At 45.5% G+C, this 23,035-nt stretch overlaps 1 protein-coding gene across 10 annotated transcripts in view; it reads left to right on the forward strand.

Annotated features, from left to right (window-relative positions):
- Positions 1–3,955: 3,955 nt before the first annotated feature.
- The window catches only part of TRAK1 (trafficking kinesin protein 1), a 103,579-nt gene continuing 84,499 nt past the window's right edge, over positions 3,956–23,035 (forward strand). For 2 of the 10 annotated variants that reach the window (XM_028161693.2, XM_028161695.2), the window contains exon 1: positions 3,956–4,241. Coding sequence is in view for 8 of the 10 variants with exons in the window: in XM_057554361.1 (XP_057410344.1) it covers positions 7,959–8,049 (91 nt within the window). In the remaining 2 variants the exon portion in view is untranslated. Of the gene's footprint in view, positions 4,242–7,731; positions 8,050–23,035 lie in introns of those variants that run through there. The other 8 variants (XM_028161694.2, XM_057554362.1, XM_057554361.1 and 5 more) reach the window with 7 other exon arrangements.

Genomic DNA, 23,035 nt, shown 5'->3' on the forward strand with positions numbered 1-23,035 from the left:
CGAGAATCTGGAAATTATACTTTCAATGATAATGACTATTTTGAGAATGTGATATGTACCTGGCATGGATGTAAGTGCCTTATGTGGATAATCTTATTTTATAGAATCCAGTGATTTGGGCGGGCCATAATTTATCAACTGTTTTTGTATTGATAGAAATTTAGATTATTTCCCACTAGATTTTCATGGGCTAAAGATTGATCTTTTTACTTCAAGAAGGGTTTCTCAGTACAGTGGAATATTATCCAGCCTTTAAAAAGGAATGAAATTCTGACACGCTGCAGCATGGATGAACCTTGAGGACATTATGCTAAGTGAAATAAGCCAGTCACTAAAAGACAAATACAGTAGGATCCCTCTTATAGGAGGCACTTATAGTGAGTTCATAGAGATACAGATAGATAGACAGCATACTGATGGCTGCCCCGGGCTGGCAGGAGCGGAAATGGGGAATTATTGGTTAACGGATACAGTTTCATTTCTGCAAGATGCAAAGTGTTCTGGAGATGGGTTGTACAACAATGTGAATGTACTTAACACTCCTGAGCTTAAAGATGGTTAAGATGGTACATTTTATGTTATATGTTTATTTTTAACCACAATAAAACAAAAATACTGTTTTGACAAAAAAATCATACGGTGAGAATTAAAATTCACAAATCATGGGATATGATGGACCTCAAGTTGGTGTGCACGTGAATGCTGAATATACACATCTGTGTGCTGAATTATTTTAACTGGGGTTTGAGATGAAAAAAAATCAACTGGAGTAGTTCTCTTCTACTTTAAAAAAAAAAAAAAAAGAAGGCTTCTCAAGCTTTTGAAGGCTTTGGCAGTTGCTGCCCATAAAAAGTGGACTTTGGACTTGAATGTGGTTGGTTGAGTTCCCTTTGAGGCTTGAGTGAGCATGGGCTGATGTCTCCAAAATTTGTTTTTTTGAGAAAATGTTTGCACTTACTTGAACTATTTGGCTATAGCAACATGTTTCTGAGTTAGTGTGTGACAGCTGTAAGTTGAAGCAAAGGTACTAGGAGGAGGGACAGTAGTGATTTGGGGCTAATTTAGGCCAACTCCCTCATTTTATAGAAGATGAAAGCAAAAGTTGTAAAATCCATGATTGAAGTTCTCTTGAAGAAATCTTTATGTTTTTGACCCTTTGTTTTAAAAACCACACTGATTGGTGGGGACAGATGGTAACTAGACTTATGGTGATCATTCCATAATGTATCCAAATGTCAAATCACTATATAGTACACCTGAAGCTAACAGAATATGGTATGTCAACTATATTTCAGTTAAAAAAAAAATCCTATTGATTTCAGGGGGACAATAGCATTTTGCAAAGGGAGAAACTATTTCAAACTTCTGTGTAAGGATCGTATAGACTGCGTCGAAGTACAGATTAAAGAAAATTCGAATGAGGGTTCAATCCATTAATGAGTTTTCAAAACCTTTTAGAGCCCATGTTCGTTACCTTCCATTTCTCTGTGTAGAGCATCCTTCCACGCTGATGAATTCATACCTGCTCTGAGACTTCCTTTTTGCAGCTGCAGAGTTCATGTCTCTGTGGCTGCACCGTAATTGGCTCCATCCTCTCTGTTACGTGTTAGCTTGTTCTTAGCCTTTCACTGTGATAAGCACCCTTGGTCTGTGCATCCCCGGGCCAAAAAGCCACATGCATTTAGCCAAGCTGTCCTTCTGAATTTATTACCCCTCTCTCCACTATAAGTTTCTTAAAAGTCTTATCAAATTGAGCATTGTTATAGTTTTTAAATCTTTGTCAGTCTGATAAAGAGATTTTTTTGGATCACAATTAAGGGTCCTGAAAATGTTTGGTGTGTGTGTTTGTATACTTCTTTTTTTGGGGGGGAGGGGAGAGAATCTTCATATCCTTTGCCCATTTTTCTTCTTCTAGGCTTCAGGTTTGCAAATAACATGTATTAATTTTAAGTGTCCCTGGTTTAATTTCACTGCTGTGCCTACTTCAGCTTGTCTTTCCCACCTCTGAGTTCTTTTTGTCCATCTACTTATTAGTGATAGCTCACAAGGTGTGGTCCGAGTACTTGCAGCTCCTTGGGAAGAGTGGGATCGTTATGTCTTTAAATATCTCAGAGTGCCCTATAACAATAGCTTAATTGGTTCCCTTCTGGAAGGTCTTCTAGTCTACCCCCTCAGGCCTCTGCTGCCCAGAATATCTTGGGAGTTCTTGAGAATTCCAGGCTTTTTCTTACTGGGCAGCTTCTCCGTTTGTCTGTACTTGAATCACTGAGGAGATGTTGTCAATACAATCCTGTTTTTCTCTCTGGTTCCCTGTCACTTTTCACCAGGGATGTACAGGCTCCCGTACCTCTTCCCACTTTATATTTGTGTGTTCATTTTAGTGAGGGCAGGGAGTTTATCACCATTTACAATAGGAACTCTTGGTGTATTTTGGTAAATAACTTCGTACTGAGGGCTGTAGTTTCCCTTCATCACTGACTACACCATGTCGAGTAAATCTCTGTTAACTTTCCTCTTTTTTCTCTTTTTTTCTTATTAAAGAAAAAAAAAATGAACTGTAAATATATCATGACTAGAACAATAATTCTCAAACTTTCTTGGTCCCAGGAAAATGATTGAGGATCCCAAAGAGGTTTTGTTCATGTGTGTCACCTTGATTTACATATATTGTATTAGAAATCAAAGCAGAAAATTTTAAACCACAGGGACTCAGAAGTACACATGCCCTTCGTTAACCTTCAGAGCAAAGGCATCATCACACATCATGGAAGTCTCTGGAGAGCTCCATCGTACCATCTATGAGAGAATGAGAGTGAAATTACCTTAGAAAATCATTTTGACCTTGCAGACCGTTTAAACTGGTCTCAGGGAACCCCAGGGGTTCTCAGGCCACGCTTTGAGAACTGTCGTGCTAAAGAATGTTTCTCAGGCTTTCTGTCTTGTTCATGATGGTCATGTTTGGCATTTTTTCTGGGTATATGTGTGCATACCCACAGTATGTGGTATGTGGAGGTGGGCTGGGAGGAAAGAGGCCGTGGCTGAATTGAAAGTTAATGTCTAAGGCAGTAGCGCTCTCCTGAAATGTGTGGAGACATCTCTTGCATGTAGGTTCACTGTTACTGGAAACAAGTGGGGTTCTCAGTAGCCTCTGCCATACACCATCCCTTTTCTAGCAGGTATTTTTTAGGCCCATCCAGATTTTACGCGGGGGTGTGGACCCTGGGTCAGGCTGATGTTGCTGCAATGGCCTCTAGAGAGAGTGACCTGCTAATCCCCAGAGCCTTAACCTGCTGCCCTTGGATCCCCGAGAGCCTATGAATGGGCTGATTTTCCTGAACCTGCGTGTGTTTTTTTGGCATAAGGTCTGCAGTTTGCATCATATTCTTAAAGGAGTCTTCTCGTTTCATGCCGTAGCTTAAGGTTGGGGCATGCCTTAAAGTTCTTGGAGAGTTGAGAATGTACAGTGGTTGGAAAGGGTTTAAGAGAGATATCACATCTTACATAATTCAGTATACAAAAAAAAAGATGCCTTTTTTTTAGAGGGATGCATGTCTTCCCCAGGATGCTCAAGCATATCTCTTCCCACACTCCATGTGGCTGCCAGGTGACCTGGGTATGCTCATTTCAGGGTAGGTGTCATCATTTTAGCTGTGGTCCAGTCTGTTGATTTGCTTAGAGCTGCTTCAAGACAGGTTTCAGTTAGTAAATGAAGCCACACACTCTGTATTTTGTTCTATACCGGTACCTGATTGGTTGAATGGAACTTCACTTGCAATTCTTTTATCGAAACTGAAGAATTCAGTTGGAAGTACCTTGGCTTGAAGGAAACAGAATTTACAGTCTGATCCCACATCATCTCGGGGTCCTTATTTTCTGAAGATGCTGTTCTTTTTTTTTCAGAGACTCTTAAGTCACTGAGCTCCTCTCTCTGGATTGTCCCGTAGATTCCCCGTGAGGAGCCGCTGCTGGTGTGCCAGACCTCCTGGGGGCCGTCTGCCCGACTGCCCCTGACTCCGGCAGCGGGGTCCCCGATGGCCGTGGGCGCCTCCCCGTGAAACCTGCCAAGCTGGACGCCACAGCTCTGCACGACGACACTTTGGCCAACTCCGTGCCCCCTTCGGCGGCGTCCAACCATGCAGTCCTAGCCTGCAGCCCGGGCATCCCTGAGGAACACTATGTAAGCGAGGCTGTGGAAGATGCTCCCGGCTGCAGAGGGTACCGGGATGCCTGCACCATCACTGGTAAGGGCGCCTCTCCCCGCCAGGGACGGTGGGGGAGTCAGTGAGGACCGGGGAAGGGTGGGGCCGTAGGAGTGGGTCCCGGGGGAGGGATGTGGAGAGTGGGGAGGGACTACCAAAGTGCAAAGAGTCTGAGCTTTGGGATCACGAGACTGGCCATCCAGAACTGACCTGTCTGAGATGAAGACAGCACCTCATAGAACTGTCGTGAAGGTTAAAGACGGGATCACTGAACCTTGAGCAGCGTCCCTGGCCCGTAGCGGGGCTCAGTGTGGTTTGGCCCCTTGCGCCTCTCTCTGAGGCTCAGTTTCTTCGGACATAAGATAGGTGTAATGGAAATATCATGCCGTGATGCTGTGGGCTGCAGCAGTGGGGAGCTCCCTGCAGCGCCCTTCGTACACTGTCAAGTTTTGCACAGACAAAAACTTTGTCAAGTTTTGTCAGTCATGCCTTCCCAGTGTCTTGAGAACAGGGCACTCACCCCCCCACTCCCCCCACCCCGCCCTGCGCGCTGGCAACAATCTGCTATTCAGGCACATTGTAGCGGAGCTCTCGCTTGTGTCTTTCCTCAAGGGATCATTGAGACAACTGCCTGGAGCCAGCACAGGACGGGGCTCTGAGTGGGAATGGTGTGGGATGGTGTGTGGAACAGCAGTGAGGGGCGTAATGATAAATCCAGTTGTGTTCGTATCGAAGTTTTTGCCCAGTTCTCGTCTTGTCTGCATTGTTTGCTTTCATACTGCTGTTTGAAATAACGCCCAATGACAGTTTAAAAGGTGCAGATTTGCTTCCAGTAGCTTTTCCCTGTTCTCTCTCCAGTTAGGCATTGAGGGCCCCCAGCCCCACCCCATGCCAAGAGCTTCCTGGGTGTGAGGGCCGTGGAGGTGCCGGGATCCCAGCCGAATGCCTGGGTGCTGAACCCCTGAGCTCCCGGTTGCACCAGGGGCCTCCCCTCCACTTGTGCACTAAATCCTACCGCTGCTTGCCTGTCCCCTGAAGGACACGCTTCCGGCCCCCGCCCTCTCTCTACTATACCATCCGTTTCTCCTTGCTCCTGGATCTTTCCTGTTAGCACAAAAGCATGCTATCATCTCTCCCTTCTTAAAAAGAATCCTTCTTTGCTCTGCTTTCCCTGCAGCTAGCGTCTGTGTCTCTGCTCTTCGGTTTGCTCTGTTTTTTCTCCTGTTTTTCTCCTGTGTCCACCGCGAGCAGGCTTGTGACCCCACTGTGTCCCCAGTGCTGATGGCCTCGTTCGGTTCAGGGGTCCATCCTTAGCCTTTTCAGCAGGAGTTGACACTGCCGACCACCCCCTTCTCCTGGAAATACGGTCCTCCCTTGGCTTTGGGTCCCGACCTTGCTAGCTGCTCCCCTCTGGGAACCTTGGGGGCCCCGGGGCTCAGCCCTTCACTGTCTCGAGTGCCCCACACCCTAAGTGATCTCACGTGGGCTCCGGGATTTAGAATCTGCTTCTACACTAAGCACTCTCCAGTTCCTGTCCTCAGACTGGACCTTTGCCCCGAAGGCCAGATGTGTCGGTCTGGCTCCACATAACAGCACTTTCTCTTGGATGCCTGATGGGCATCTCTGACTAACTTGGCCAGAAATGAACTCCTGATTTCCCCCTCCACCTGCTTTCTTTGCGGTCTTTCTAAATGGTACTTACATCCTTCCAGTTGCCCAGGCCAGAAGCCTTGGAAGCATTCATGACCTCTGTATTTCTTTCAGACCCTGGTTTGCTGGGAAGTCTGTTGACTCTTTGTTCCCAGTGTGTCCAGAGTTTGACTGGTTCTCACCAGCCCCACAGTGACTACCCTGGTCTAAGCCGCCTTCATCTCACGCCCGGATCATTGCAGTGGGCTCCTCACTGGGCCTCCTGTTTCCCTCCTTGCCTCTGTGCAGTCCAATCTCTGCCCAGCCAAAGGAGTGGCTTTTTAAATACAACGTCAGGTGGTTTAACTCTTGTGCTCCAAACCTCCAGCGGGCTCCCTTCTGACCGTGGCCTCAGTGACAGGGCTCCCGGTGCCCCTTTGACCTATCGCCTCTTCACTCACTCCATTCCAGACACACCGGCCTCCTCACTAATTCTTGGGTACACCCGGAACATCCCACCTCAGGGCCTTTGTTCTTGGTGCTGCTCAGCACCTGGATCGCCTTAACCCCAGATGTCCTCCTGATTCCTTCTTTACTTTCTCCAAATGGCATTTCCTTAGAGGCCTTTTGCGACTCCCCTGCATAGAGGGTGATCCACACCCACCTTCCCCATCCCCCTTACCTGCTTTAGCTGTCTCCCCATACTTAGCCGTGAGTACTACCTGTTTGTATTTCGTTGACCAAACCTGCAGTAGAATAGAAACTCGCTAAGGGCAAGGACTTTGTGCACCACTGAGTCCCAGTGTCTGAAAGAGCGCCTGCCTGTGGCCAGTGCTCAGTAAACATTTGCTGAATGAATGAGTTGTGTCATTTAATTAGTACTGCATCCCCATTAAGTGGAGACTGTTTAGGTAAAGAGACTAAATCAGGAAACGTTCAGACTGTTTAGGTAAAGAGACTAAATCAGGAAAGGTTCAGCATCCGGCCTAAGATCCTGAGCTCTAAGGGGTGAGTAGGTCATGACCCCCAGTGTATGTGTTCCCTGCCACCTGCCCCCCCGCCAAGGAATACTGTCCAGTTGGTGGGGACATAGATGAGCGAGTAGAAATAGGCTGTGCAGAATGGTTACACCAGTGATAAGCACAGCACATGGGAGATTATCAGGGAGGGTGCCTGGGTGAGCCTTGGAGGGGAAAGGATCTGGGAGACTAGGAGGGCTTCTCGGAGGAGGCAGTGTCCCAACTGCATCTTCATTTGTCTAAACACACAAGCTAATCACTGGGATTCTAGTGGCATCTGTGCCAGTGAAATCCGGGAAACATTTAGCTTGTTAAAGTAGTTTCGATTTGAACATGACAACCGAGGGCAAAGTAATGGCAGAATTGCAGTGCTGAAACTTCATTCACTATGGGGGCATGGTAACTGGGGGTTCTTTGCTGGAACCTGTGTAGCAAGCACCTTAGGACAGCTGAGAAACAGCTCAGTGCTGTCACGTTTGGCAGTGGCTTGGTAAACAGGAGGGTAAACACAGACACTGTTACGTGTTTAAGGTGCAGCCAGACAACGCAGAACACGCTCAGGTTCAAGTCTTATTTGTCGGTCACTGAGAGGAAGACACAAAACAGAAGACATTTTCCAGAGACCTGGAGTTTCTCTGAGAATGCGTATGTGGACTCCAAGGGCTTTGCCAAGTGCAGTCCTGGGAGACCGTTTGGCACCCGGCCTCTAATAAATCCACGCTACCCACAGTTCCTGGGGAGCGCTGAGACGAACAGCAGGCTTTTTGTTCCTCTTTCATTTTTAGGCAAAGCCCAAATGCCCATCACAAAGCCCTGCTCCCCCTCTCCCTCCCCTTATCCTCAAGCTAGGGATATCACATTTTGGGGTGCGTCATTTTCTGCTTGGGGCAGTTTAACAAGATGAGCCGATAGGGTGCCCACACGCTGCCTCTAGTTACGTAACCCATTGTGCTTCCAGGGCAGCGAGTAGTCTTAGAATTTGCCCCAACAAGCAGGCTCAGAGAACTGCTGAGTAGGTGCAGGAGCTGGCTGTGCCGAGGTGCTGCCTGGGTTGGGTGCTAATGGGGGATCGCTCTTCGCTCTGAATTGCTGTTGGAGTTTCTTTCTGCACATGGCATTGGTATATCAGTTTGGGCAGCCCGTGAGGGCCCAGCCTCTGCCAAGACTCTGCCCAGGCAGGCTCCTTCGGACAAGCTCATGCGGTAAGTGTGTTTGCCCGGCATGTCCACTGTTGCTTTTCTTTGTGAAAGTTGTGGCCGGAAGGGTGAAAAGGCCACAGGGAAAGTTGTTTCTCTCCTGTTCTGTTCGGCTTGGCAGGTTGTCCTTGGACCTGGGGTGGGGAATTGCAGTATCGAGTTATTGACAGGCAGAGCGGAGGGACCTTGGAGGCTGCTCACCCCTCAGCCCCTCATCCAGGCTCAGGGGAGGCAGGTGGCCCCTGCAGGACCGTGAGCAGCGGGTCTGAGTTGGGACCAGGCTTCTGGACTCCACCACCTTGCTCTTTGAAATTCTCTGCAGCGGCTGACCACAATCTCTGAGGCCCCTTCTGGCCTCTCCTACTGATTTTCCTGATCCTGTGTCTTATCCTGGTTTCTTAAAGCTTCACCTGGTGTCTGGGTCAGCAAGGAATTTTTCAGGAGGTGAAGAACAGAGTCAGGCAGGGTCTCCCCCCCGACCCCCTCTTCCCTCTTTTCTGCCCCACTTTTCTTTTTTTCTGTACGAAATGTGCTTGGCCCTGTACCTCCATCCACACCCCGGTGACGGCGAGCTTGCTAATCAGTTCTGCTCTGGCTTGTCTCTTGATGTGGGGCTGAAGTTTCTCCTCACTTCCTCCAGGCTGATCAGAGTCTGATGATTGATGACCCATCTGGTTTCGGTCCTGTCTATATGCTGTGTTACTCACAATCTGCTGGGCCACGAACCAGTGAGTTCCTCAGAGGCATGAGCTCCTCTTGCCCCGTTCCATTCAGTTTTAGGTTTCAAGACAGATGAGACTCTGGATGGGAGATTATGGAGATGCTGTGGGGTGTGTGTGTGTGTGTGTGTGTCTGTGTATTTAAAGTATTTTGAGGCTTGTTCGATAATTCTGTTCAACTAGCATCTGTTCGAGGCCAGCTTTTTGCTGGTGTCCATAGATGAGCTCTGGTCTCTCCCTCAGAGCCCTGGAGGTGGGCAGAGGTGGAAATGACTCGCTGTGACCCCGGACAGGATTGCTTATGGGAACTGTCCTGTCTGGTGTCCTTGTCATCACAGGGCCACCATTTCAGATTTGTTCCTTTTCTGTCACTGATTTAAAGCCATCAGAGTTGATGATTTGTCCTCTGAAAACATGCTCAAATTAAAGTATTATGGACTTCTTTTATGAATTGAATGTAAAATCTTGCTTGTCAGTTCCTGTCTAGTATAAAATTTTTACTGTGTTTCCCACTGAAAATGTATGATGTAAATGGTACTTACTTGGCTAAGTGAAACAGAAAAGAATGGACAGTGAAACATCCCTTCTTTCACAGAGGGCGAAAACGTGAATTAGAATCTAGGGAATTACAAGTTTTTTTCAAAATTATAATTTAGAAATGTTCTTTGCTTCTTCTCTCAGTGGAATGGCCCCTGTTTAGCAGTTGGTTTGTTTTTGCAAATGCAGTGCAGGAGGAGGGCCTTGTTATGCTGATTTTAGAGCTAACACTTAATCTTCAGCAAAACACAAAACATTCACATTTGCCTTTTAAACATGCTGTAAATGGTTTTGGGAGTTACCAGCTGACCTTGCTTCTCCTCCGTTCCTCATCCTTAGGTGAGTGGGTAGAATATTTATCACACAAGGTTTTGACATATACTGTAAAATTTAGTTAAAATGTATTAGTAAGATTCTTGACACGTGATTGGGAGGCTACAGTTGCAGGTGCCTGCTATATTTTTATCCTCCTAATTGGTTTCGTTCTGAATTTGAAGCAGGTTTTTAATGCACCTAATGTATTGGTGTTAGTCTTTGCCTACTTTAAACCATTTTGGGAAGCTGGCCAATAATAAATTACAATAAAAATAAAGAGTAATCTTATTAAAGAATTGATCAGGGGTGCTTTGCAGGGGCTTCAGAACATTGATCCCAGCCACAAATAGTATTCCTAAGGGTGTTTTTTTAGGTGCCAAGTTTTCATAATGGATTTACATTAATTTGTTTTGCAAGTATTAGAGCAAGTGTCACTTCACACACACCTTGTTCAAGATGCTCTTTAGTGGGACTGGAGCAGCCAGATGTGGGCCTCTGCCCTCAGCACCCCGTGTGTCCCACTCTGCGGAGGTTTGCTGTAGGGGCTTGCCAGGGATTCAGCAAGAGAGGGTGCTGGGTGTGCCTTGCAGCTGGGTTTGGATGTTCCCCCAGCCACACAGTTCACTGGTGACTCTGGGACTCACGGCCCAGAGAAACTTGACTTTCTTCTCTGACGTCTGATCTTGTGTGAACACTGACAAACTCGAGCAAATCAAGTGAAACTATTACGAACAGAAACTTTGCAACTGTAATTAGACCTGGAACAAATCAAGTTTCATAAATCTTGTATTAGTCAGGGCTTTCCTGAGAAAACCAATAGGAGATATATATATATATATATATATATATGTATATATGTATATATATATATATATATATATATATATATATATATATATCATATTGTAAGGAATTAGCTTACACAATTATGGAGGCTAACAGTCCCAAGATCTGTAGTTGGCAAGTTGGAGACCCAGGGGAACCGGTGGTGTAATTCCAGTCCAAAGATTAGCAGCCTCACCATCCTAGGGAGAGACACTATTTCAGTTTGAGTCCAAAGGTAGGAAAAAGCTGATGTCAGCTGGAGGGCAGTCAGGCAGGAGGAATTCTGTCTTACTCGAGGGAGAGTCAGCCTTTTTGTTCTATTCAGACCTTCAGTGGATCGGATGAGGCCTGCCCACGTCATGGAGGGGAATCTGCTCTACTCAGTCTACCGATTTAAATCTTAATCTCATCCCAAAACACCCACACAGAAACACCCAGAATAATGTTTGGCCAGATACCTGGGTACCCCATGGCTCAGTCAAGTTGACAGCCATCACAGATCCCAGCAATGGCTGACACTTATTGAGTAGTTGCTCTGTGCCCGGCAGGCTTCCAGGCACTGCTCTGGAAACTCACTTTTTTCTCAGCACAATCCTGCCAGGCAGGTACTGTTACCACCCTCACCTTTAAGGAGGTTCAGAGTGGGGTGGCCTGTCCTGTTATGTAAACCAGGCATCCTTGGGTTTACAATCCAGTAGTGTTGTTTTCTGACCCTATTTAACTTCCTTCACTGTGGATTTTTCTCTTCTAATAATTTCACTTAACTAGGGTTTTAAATGATAAAAGTAACACATGCAAATGGTAAAACTTGGAATTGTACCAAAGCATAGTCAACGTAGAGTAACAATCACTCTTCCATCTGTACAGTTTAACCATTAAAAAAAAATCATTCCAGGAAGTTTTTATGCACATAATTCCTTTTTCTAAAAATACACGAATGGGACCATACCATATACCCTAATCTGCATTAAAAAAAAATTAACTATTACTTATGATCGTTTCATTACAGTACATAGAATATTGCCTTATGCTTTGCAATGGCTCCACAGTCACTCGTTTGGCTGTATCGTTATCATCTCCAGTTATTTAAACCAGCTGTTCTCAGACATGTTTTTTTTTTTTATAACACTGTGTAGTTACTCCTTTATTAATCAGAAATTAATAGGTAACGAATCCCTCTAAACACATCATCTTGGAAGAACCAGTGTAATGCCTTACTGTAACGTAAAGGAGAAACTAAATTAAAATGATGGAGCCTGGATTCTGATTGCAGCTTGGTGGACCTGGCCTCATTAGGGTACGTAGTAAGCAGGCAGGCACTGCCCCTGCAGGCAGGGTTGCTGTGCAAGTAGCAGCTATAAGGGCAGGGGGTTAATCACACTCGCCACTCAGCGGCCAAAAAAGAGCCTCTGTTTTTGTCAGTCCCCTCTTGACGGATGCTTTAAGTTGTTTCCAGTGTTTGCTTTTTAACAGTGCTCCAAGGAACAGCGTTCTTGCATGCACATCTTTTGGGTCACTTACCCTGCGTGTCTGTGGGCTAACAGGAAATGTGCCTTTAGGATTTTGTGCGCATCACAGCACGGCCCTCCAGAGAGCCTGCACCCATTAAGTGCCCAGCATCCACGTGGGGAGGTGGCAGTCTCTGAGTTTGATCAACCGTTTTCATCACGGTTAATCAGATAGTCATAAAAAATGGTATTTCATCTTATTTTGTTTCTTTTTAATTATGAATGAGTCTCTGCCTCCTTTCTGTTCTATTTCGTTTTCTGCAAACAGCCTGTTTTTTGTCTTTGCTCATTTTTCTAGTGGGTTGTTGGCCTTTAAGAGGTATTCTTGAGATTTCGTTGTGTGTACAGAGGGTAGGGCGGTGTGCCAGGTTGAGATTCTTTTGTATTTCGGAAGAGGAAAAAATGTCTTGAAAATAGTTACACAGATTACGATTTAACTATGACTATGTTTGATATTCACAGAAGTACAGGGTGCTAAGAGATTGTGTAAAGGGGGTTTCTGAAGTGGCATTTCTTCCTCTTTTTTTTGGCCACGCCACGTGGCTTGTGGGATCTTAGTTCCCTGACCAGGGATCCAACCCAGGCCCTTGGCAGTGAAAGTGCAGAGTCCTAACCACTGGACCACCAGGGAATTCCCTGAAGTGGCATTTCTAAGAAGGTTTCTGTGGGGAAGTAGTCTTGGCAGAAATCTGAAGGATAAGTAGGAGTTAGCAGGGAGGGAGGGAGGGAAAGAGCATTCCAAGCAGTGAAAATAGCATGAGCAAAGGCCCTGTGGTGGGAAGATACTGTGATAATAGTAGCTAACATTGATAGAGCACTTATGTGCTAGACACTGTCCTAAACACCTTTTGTGTCTAACTTAGTTTATTTCTCATCTGTTACTTATCTCTTGTGTATCATCTGTGTAACCGACTTCTGCAAACCTTGGCAGCTTGAAACAACAAACATTTATAAGTTTCACCTATTTCTGTGGGTCAGGAATTGAGGAGTAGCTTAGCTAGGTGGCTCTGGCTCAGGGTCCCTCGTGATGTTGCAGTCAAGGTGAAAGCTTGCACTGTGGAAAACAGTCTGGTAGTTCCTCAAAAGGTTCAACATACTAGTTACTGTTTGACTTACCAATTCTACTCCTAGTTATGTCCCCAAGAGAAATGAAAACATAATTCCACACACAAAACTTTATGTGAGTGTTCCAAGCAGCATTATTCACAGTAGCCAAAAAGTAGAAGCAACCCAAATGTCTATCAACGGATGAATGGGTAAACAAAGTGTGGTATATTCATACCATGGAGTATAGATAGTTCAGGAATAAAAAGGAATGAAGTACTGATGCATGCTATGGCATGGATGACCCTTGAAAACAGTATGCTTGGTGAAAGAAGCCAGACACAAAAGGTCACATGTGAAATGTCCAGAATAGGGAAATCGATAGAGACGGGGGCCAGCAGGCTTTCTGGTTCCAGAGGGCGCTCTTGGAGAACTTTTACTTAAAATTTTCCTTACTTCTCTCCTTTTCTTCTTTCTTCCTCTCGCCACTGCGTCCCCCTTCTTCTCCCCACCTCTTTCTTTTTCCTCCCACTCCTTTTCTCTCCTCTGTGCTACCTGTTTCCCCATCTCCCTACTCCTTCCCTTCTCTCCTTCCTTTCCCTGCTCTTCCCCTCCCCCACTGCATAAAAAGAAACAGTTACAGTTTTTTCTTTTTTTGCCCTGTAAAAAAATTTTACAAGGGAGGTGGATCTCGGTTGGTGAAGACTTGGTAAGCCTCGCTGTCCCGTTCAATCAGAACCTCTTAGGTAAAGACAGCAGGTTACAGGCAGTGCTGCGTTAATGTTCTTTAGTGTTTTCCAGCATGTGGAAGAGGTGAGGTTGGCCTGTTGTAAAGCTGGCCCTTTCCGCTGTAGTGTCTCAGGTAACAGGCTTCCTGTGATAATGAAGGGCTTTGTAATGCTCATTGGGAAACACGGGGTGGGGGGTTTGCTAGAAGCAAAACCGTGGAGGTGTGAGCTTGCAGGTGAGGGGATGGAGGGAGGAGGGCCTGTCTCACTCTGCCTGCAGTCCCTGTGCAGGACATCTCCTGAATTCTTAGATGGAGGTAAACGGGCAGGGAGAGGAATGGAGTGAAGAGGAGGCCTGAAGGCTGGGAGTTCTGGGAGTCTTTGGGAGGGACGTGACCTCTGGGAGAGGAGGGAAGGAGAGAGGACCAGCCCGCTCCCGCTCTGGGCGCCTGGAAGCTGCGCAGAGGCTGTGTTACCCTAGTTTACCGCCCAGGGAGAGGCTGTTTCAGACCCCATCCAGCCCATCGGACTTCCTTCCCTGGCACCCCTGGGCACCGTGCTGGAGGAGGAGATGGGGTGCCGAGCCTGGGAGCCCACGGCATTCTAGGGCTCTCCGTCTGCCCATCATGCTTTGTGATTGCCCCTCACCCCCCGGAGCCCAGCTGCAGGGCAGGGTAAGGTGGACTGTTGGTTTTGTGCAGAACTGGGTTTTGTCCTGTGGGTGTCACGAAAGTACCACAGAGGGAGGGAGGGCTGTGGGATTGAAGCTGGATGGGAAGAGGCGATGGAGGCAATAGGGGGGATCAAGGGGAGGGGGTCTTGAGAACTGGGGGTTGTGGGCAGGGAGGGAGATGTGTGGATTTCAGAGGTGGCTGGCAGAAGGGGAGCATGGGGCCCAGGAGCTGAGCGGTGGGGAGCTGGACGGTGTTTGGCTCGGAGGTGATGTGCCCATCACGTCACGGGGATGGTGCCTGCAAGCCGGATGCCGCAAGGGGCCGGACTGGGCAGTGGGCAGGCGAGCACAAGCCAGGGGCAGCGTGAGTCTTGTCCACTTAAAGAATATTCACAGCCTAACAGTTGAGAGTTATGTTTTATTTGGTGGGAATTTTTAGGACTTCAAGCCCAGAGGCAGCATCTCAAGTAACCCTGAGAGAACTGCTCCGAGGAGGCGAGGGGGGAGCCAGGTTATATAGACGTTTTGCAACAAAGGGCAGGTAGTCTGAATGTCAAAAGATTATCGTTAAGGGACTTCCCTGATGGTCCAGTGGGTGAGACTCCCGCGCTCCCAATGCAGGGGGCCTGGGTTCGACCCCTAGTGGGGGAACTAGAGCCCGCGTGCACTCGACAACTAAGAGTTCGCATGCCGAAAGGAAGATCCTGCGTGCTGCAAGGAAGACCCTGTGCAGCCAAAATAAATAAATAAATAATTTTTAAAAAGATAATTGTTAATTAAAAACAAACAGATATCCCAAGTTAAGGAATTTAGCACTTCTCTATGTATGGGAAGATGCAAGAGTCTGGGCTCACTGAAGTCATTCCTTTGATATGCACCTCAGCTATCTGAGGCCAGTATCCTGTGTTTGCACATCCTGAGTTTCCTCAGGGCTCACGGTAGGGAGTGGCTGCAGTCTGACGGCTGCTAGATGGCAGGTATTCTCTTCCTTCCTGAGTTCCCTCAGGGCTCACCAGCTCACTGTCTGGTGGTGGCTGCAATCGTGGATGACTGTAACCTTTGTTCACTGATAAGGCAGGCAGTATTCCATTTTTCAGTCTCAAGCTAACAAGGACTTTTGAAGGCAGGTGGAAGAAAATGAACTGGTATGGCCAGAGGAGCCAGAGATTGCCAACACGAAGCCCAGACCCCCAAGAGAGTCAGCTTAGGGCAAGACTCGAATCGTCCTCTCCCAGGAGGTTTTCAGCCCTAAACTGGATTTTGATCTACATGATGGACCATGCATGTGGGTCATGTTCTTGGTGGGAGAGAAGGAAGGTCTTGCTTCTTAATGGTTAGAAACATGATAATGAGGCAGAGCCGATGGGCATGGGAACCCTGACCTCCCTTCTCTTCTTTTGGTAGGAATTCAGTTCTCACGCCCAACCCAACACATTAGATTTCAGTGTATCTGATAAATGTAACTGTACTTTTTTTTTCGGTGTTGAAAAAACCTCACAGCAGACAACTCAGGTTGTTGTAACTGTAGGTTTGAACTCCATTGCTCAGTGCTATTTCAGTTCTATTTAAGGAGGGGCTTGTGGTGAGGAGAAATGGGAAGGGGCAAGTCTGAGTCTGAGGCAGGCCTGGAAGTACTGTATTCTGGTGTCCTCTCCTCCCTTTGTCTGGGACCTGAGGGAGGGTGTGGGCCTGCCCAGGTGCGGATGCAGCGCCACCTAGTGGGCCAGGGGAGCACTAGCAACTGGAGTGGCAGCCTTAACCTTGAGACCAGACACCTGCAGTGCCCGGGGTTTGCAACTTTTGAAAGGGATTGGAGGAGAGAGGAGTTACTTGTCTAGAGAGTATGACAGGTAGGGCCGGCAACTTTAGATGTGTAGAACAAAAGAAATCTGCTCCCATCTCTTCTCCTGCCTTGGTCCATCTCACCTTTATTTTATTTTATTCCCATCTGCTATTTTCTGGAGTTAATTCCAGGAGTTGTTTTTTTAAGGGAGGGCATTATGAAAGCCAAGTGTGGCCACGTCTTTCTTACTTAGACTACTTGTTAGGAGATCCTGATGGTGACGGAATGTCAGTCTTGTGCAGTGAACTTTATCCTCCTAGTTATCAGCGGACGTACTTTACATGCTTTTAAATTGGGTGTGTGTATTAGTTAGGTTTTGCTGTAGAAATGCTGGGTAACAAACAACTCTCAATTTCACAGTGGCTACTGCAACATTTACTCCTTGCTCTTTCTCATAAGTTTCCATGCCTGAGCTTCAGTTCAGGTCTGCTTCACTTGTCTCATTTGAAGATTTGGGGTGACGGGCAGCAGCTGTGTAGGGTCATGTTCTTCTCCTGGCAGAGGACAGGAGCTCAAGGGGACAAATGTAACCACACAGGCACATTCAGAGCCTCTGATTGGACATGCAGTAAGTGACACATTCCATTGGCCAAGGGAAGTTCCATGGCCTGGCTCAAGGTCACTGAGTTGCGAAATGATACTTCATTCACAGTGAACCATAGCAAGGGTGGGGAGTGAGGGAAGATCAGCCTGGATTTTAGAAGACCCTCAGGTAGCAGTAGTGGTCTTGAATGGCACAGGCATGTAGGTGGTCTTCAGGAAAGCCCCTGAAGTGGTGTCAGTGACCTTTAAGCCCTTTGCCTAGACTCTTAGCTCTGCTGGGCTAGGGAACTCAGTGGGGGTGCGTAGGGGAAGGACGTGGGCTCCGATGGCCTAGAGTAGGGGCTAGCAGACTTATCCCTAAAGGGCCGGAGAGTAAATATTTTAGGTTTGTCAGTTCTGTGGTCTCTGCTGTTGTAGCTGACAGCGGCCACAGACAATACCTAAAGGAATGGGCGTAGCTCTTTTCCAATGCAATTTTTATTTATAAAAACAGGGAGGGGGCCAAATTTTACTGTGGGCTGTAGTTGGTGGACTCCTGGTCTAGACCTTCAAGCCCTGATCTGTATCAGGACTTCAACTTAACAATAAGAGAGAAATATCCCTTTTTAGCTGAGAAGCCAAAAATAAAAATTCAAAGGGCTCCTGTTGGGTCCAGTAATAGCCCATCCCCTCAGCATTGTTAAGCCGTGAACAGTTGTTCCGCATCGTTGGATTCTCCAGGCAGCCAGAGTTTATTGTTTCTAAGCATGAAATCTCATTTTGCTTGCCCCATTTTCAGTAGAAATGGCAGTGAAGGGTATTAGAAATTCCTTGGGCTTTCCTAGGATGATAGGGAAGGTGATTTAACCTTTTGGATGGATTCAGAGGCATCTTTCACGAACAGTGTTTGGCAGGAGATTTGGAGATGTGCCCAAGGGTGGTAGGTGTGCCCAGAGACCTTTTTTCACATTCCTTGTGGTTACATTTTTTGTGCGTGAGTAACCGCTTCATTGAGATAGAATTCACATACCATGTAATTCACCCATTTACAGTGTATAATTTGATGGTTTTTAGTATGTTCACAGGGTTGTGCAATCATCACCACAGTCCATTTAGGAATATTTTCATCACCCCAAAAAGACACCCCAGGCCCTTTAGCTGTCACCCACCAATACACTCACACGTCTCCCAGTGTGGCTGCATTTTTAATAAGTTTTCAGAAAGTTGCTTTTTGGTTTCTGCTGTCCTTGTTTTTCTTGGCTCATCCCTGGCGTTGGGGAGCGGAGCAAGGGATCTTGAGTGGTCATCCGTGCTATTCAAGTGCACACCTCATAGGAACTTTAACTGCTTCTGATCACACTTGTGTATCATACATAAGTCACCTGATGAGATAACTTTAAATTTTTTTCCTTTATTTATTTATATTTAACAAAGGCTTATATTTCTTCATTTGTGTTCTTCTTTGTAGGAGGTTATCCTCTGTAATTGTCTACATTTTGAATTTACGTTTGTGTTAGTTTGAAACCTGGTTCAAGTAACGTGGAATCGTTTCACGCTCAGGTTTTATTGTTTCATCTGTTTTAACTGTTTATTATCAGGCTGTAGTGATCTGTTTTTGGATGAGTTTGAAATCTTTTAATACCCAGATGATCTCATGTGATGTTTTGAAAAAGTAACCATTGTTCATTTATAAACAGAATTTCCTGTTCTGGAAGTTAATTTAGATTAACAATAAGACAGTTGACTGCATTGAATGGTAGAGGCACAGTAGGAATTTCGGGTTCACAAAATTTTGTTCTATTAATAAAATAAAGTTTCTTTGATTTGGCACATAAGTCTTTATCTCAAAGTTTATCCCTTATGCTAACTGACTTCCATTGTTCCTTGGTAAGGGCTGACTTTGGGGAGGAGAGGATAGACAGAGGATTGGGCCCTGAACTCTGGCAGCTGCTCAGGCTGCCTTGAAGGTCTTTTAGAGTCTAACTATAAATATTGGGTGTAAATGTTTTTGGAAACCAGAAAGCAAAGGTAAGTGTAAAGAGTTAATAATTTGAAAACAGGAAATTGGATCTGAACCCCCAGATTACAGCAACAAAACCTAAGAGGTGGGAGGAAGATTAGTGAGATGAATTATAAACAAGTTATCCTGTTTTTGCTACAGATAGTGAGAGAAATACAGATTTACCTCCTAGTAATTTAAAGGTAACTACCTGTATCAGTAAGGCTTAAGCTTAGCTGCATAGAACAGTGCCTTCACCTGATAGGATTTATTTTTCTTTCACGTAAAAGAAGTTCAGAGGGAGGCTCTGCAGTGCTGGTGTGGCCCTCCTGTCCTCAAAGGCCTGGGCTCCTCCTGTCCTTCATTTCCACCATACTCATGGTTTCTATCCTTAAGGTCACCTCATGGTCTTAGAAGGCTGCTGAAGCTCCAGCTATCACATCCAAGTTCCAGGCTGTAGGAAGGCAGCCTTTGGGAAAGCCTCACCATACCATTGCTTAAATCTCAATGGCCAGAACTTAACGCTCTTGGTCATACCTTGCTACCAGGGAGGCTGAGAAATGTAGACTTCCCAGGTCTTTGCTACTAAGGAAAGTGGGAGAGTATGGGTGGTTGGGAAGCCACTAGCAGTGTCTACCATGCCTCTTTGATGTGATATCATAAGATGTCATATCTTAAAGATAGAATGTGAACCTTCCAAATCAGTGTTTCCTCGTCTTTCACAACATGACCCCCATAAGAAAATGATGACGTTTGCATAGCTCAAAGGGTAAATGGTGATGGTAACTCATAGCTGGAAGCCACCCTGCATAGTGCCTGCCACCCTCCATTCCCAGCACTTGGAGGAAACTCTGCCCTAAATCACTAGGGGAAAAAAAAAGAATCTGGTGACACATATGCTATAAAACAAAAGACAGGTAACTAACGAAACCTCAAGAGAGCAGAACCACCAGGAGGCAGGACAAAAGTAAGATCAGTCACGTCTGACAGTTGACGACAAAGTCTCTGAATGGGTCAAAAGTAAAGCTTTAGCGATGTGCTATGTTTTAAGAAGTCTCAAAGCAAAGTACTCAAGAGAGTGGAAGTTGGGAGGAGGAGGACAATTTAGAGAAAAGAGAGTTACACGGAGGAATTATTTAATCAGTGAGACCAGAGGGCCAGAGGCAGCATGGGTGATGGCTATGGCTGTGGCCAATGGGTCCAGACTCTGTGTGAGAAAGCCAGGTCTAATACTTACTGTGTGATGTGGGTCCAGTTACTTAACCTCTGTGCCTCAGTTTCCCCTTCTGTAAAGTGGGGATGATAATAGTCTCCACTCTTAGGGCTGTTGGGAAGTTTAAATGAGTCAGTGGAGATAAATGCTTGGAGATGGTAGCATCCATAAATATTTGCCATTATTATTGCTGTTGTTTGTTATCATTATAAAAAGTACAGCTGGATCCCTATATAGCTCCTTCAAACCCAATAAAATCCAGGTGATTCAAGATAGAATGTTAAGAATGAAGCCATAGAAGTGCTAAAAGTAAATATTGCTGGATATTTTAGTAATCTTGAGATGGCGAAGGCCATCCAAAGGCTAGGATTACAAAGAAAATGATCAAGGGGAGATTAAGAGGTACAAACTTGTAGTTGCAAAACAAATGATTTACAGTATGAAATGTACAGTGTGGGGAGTATAGTCAGCAGTTATGTAATATCTTTGGTTGGTGACAGACTGTGACTAGATTTATCCTAGTGATCATTTTGAAATATATAGAAATATTGAATTACTATGTTGTGTAACAGGAACTAACATAGTGTTGTAGGTCGATTGTACTTCAAAAACAAACAAACAAAAGCTCATAGAAACAGAGATCAGATTTGTGGTTACCAAAGGGGGGGGGTGGGGGCTTCGGGGGAGAGAGAGCTGGATGAAGGCAGTCAAAAGGTACAAACTTCCAGTTATAAGATAAATAAGTACTAGGGATGTAGTGTACAACATGATAAATATAATTAACACTGTTGTTTGTTATATATGGAAGTTGTTGAGAGTAAATCCTAAGAGTTTTCATCACATGGAAACAATTTTTTCTCTCTCTTTAATTTTGTATCTATATGGGGTAATGAATGTTCCCTAAACTTATTGTGATGATCATTTCAATGATGTATGTAAGTCAAATCAGTACGCTGTACACCTTAAACTTAATACAGTGCTGTAAGTCAATTATATCTCAGTAAAACTGGTGGAAAAAAATTTGACTGCACAAAAATTAAACTTTATACAGGCATTCTTGCTGTAACATAATATATTTGCTTTTGAAAAACTTTGTGTTCTACAAAATGGGACACTAAAAATAACAGGAGTTATGTGACTTTGTAACCAGAACCAACAAAAACCGTACATTTGGGAGATAACATGAGTAGAGTGGTCATCTTTTATTTATTTTTTAAAAATAATGGTAAAACATACATAACATGAAGTTTACCATTTTAGCCTCTTTTTTTTTTTGGCTGTGTCGGGTCTTCGTTGCTGCACGCGGGCTTTCTCTAGTTGTGGCGAGCGGGGGCTACTCTTCATTGCGGTGTGTGGCCTTCTCATTGCGGTGGCTTCTCTCGTTGTGGAGCACAGGCCCTAGGCGCGCGGGCTTCAGTAGTTGTGACATGTGGGCTCAGTAGTTGTGGCTCGTGGGTTCTAGAGTGCAGGCTCAGTAGTTGTGGCGCATGGGCTTAGCTGCTCCGAGGCATGTAGGATCTTCCCGGACCAGGGGTTGAACCTGTGTCCCTTGAATTGGCAGGTGGATTCTTAACTACTGCACCACCAGGGAAGCCCGATTTTAGCCATTTTTAAGTGTACACTTCACCTTGTTGTGCACACATCACCTCTGTAAATCTCCAGAACTTCATCATCTTCCCCAGATGCAACTGCACCCATTAAACACAGATTCCTCTTCCCCCCTCCTCCAGCCCCTGGCAGCTGCCTTTCTGCGTTCCGTCTCTGAATTTGACTCCTCTAGCAGCCCCCATAGGAGGATTCAGAGTGTCTGTCCTTTTGTGACTGGCTTGTTTCACTTGGTGTAACGTCCTCAAGGTCCATCCATATTGTAGCTTATGTCAGAATTTCCTTCCTTTGTAAGGCTGAATAATATTCCATTGTACATATCTACCACATTTTGTTATCTGTTCATCCATTGATGGACCCTTGGGTTGCTTCTACCTTCTGGCTATTGTGATAATGCTACTATGAACATGGTGTACAAATATCTGGTCAAGTCCCTGCTTTTACTTCTTTTGGGTATATACCTGGAAGTGGAATTGCTGGATCATATGGTAATTCTGTTTAACTTTTCAAGGAACCTGGTTATGCATGTTTTTAACTTTATCAGATATGTACTATAAACACGCTTATGTATTTTGCACTTCAGATTTTTTGGATTCCCCTCTTATTTTTAATCCCACATGGGAGATTACTTGTTTGAGGGTCATGACAGAATTTTGGTTCTCCAAACATGCTGTCAAACCGTTTACTGCAAGTGTCGTTCCAATTTCCACCAGCTCCATCTGTCTAAACACTAATTCAGCTGTGAGCACATAAATTACAATCACACTGACACTGGCTATTTTCATGTAAAAATATTTGCCTGGTAATTGAATAATTATAAGATATATAATATATACGCTTTTAAGAGAAATTATCAAGAAAATTGGAAAGCCAAAGTATTTTTTTCTATTTATTTCCTAGTAGATCAAATTCAAACGAATATTAATCCACCCCACCCCACCCCACCCCATTTTTTGAGCCTTTTCCTGCAGGTTTAACTCTTAAAATTAACACGTTAATTTTTCCTTTTAAAATAAAATTTCTGTGCAGTTCTAACTTTATGTCTTAGTGTTAGAATCAATCTATCTTGTAGTGTGGTATCGTCTGCTTTTGTAGATTTCTGTGCAAAGCCCATTGGAGTCACTATTTCTGCAAAACACTGCAATCAGTTTTGACATCCGGGGGCCTCCATAGCAGGGTCCTTCTGACTTTGCTTTGCCCCGCCTCTTCCTGCCCTCTTTTTGCACAACACGCTGGCGTGTCTGAGTGGACGGGGCCACATTCAGTTGCACAAGGTGGCACTTTAGCCTCGTGTTGGAGACCCTGCTTGTGAAGGCGGCCGCTGGGCAGCTTGGCCGTCTCCGTTTGTGCTGCTGTCACAGGGAGCTGGTGTCGTGTGTGATCAAGCCACAGCTCAGAACCTGACACCCCATCTGTGTGGAACTGAACCGGGGTCATTGTTTATCCTTTTTCTTAGAAAGA

This window comes from Balaenoptera acutorostrata, chromosome 10, assembly GCF_949987535.1.
Source record: "Balaenoptera acutorostrata chromosome 10, mBalAcu1.1, whole genome shotgun sequence".
Lineage (NCBI taxonomy): Eukaryota > Metazoa > Chordata > Mammalia > Artiodactyla > Balaenopteridae > Balaenoptera > Balaenoptera acutorostrata.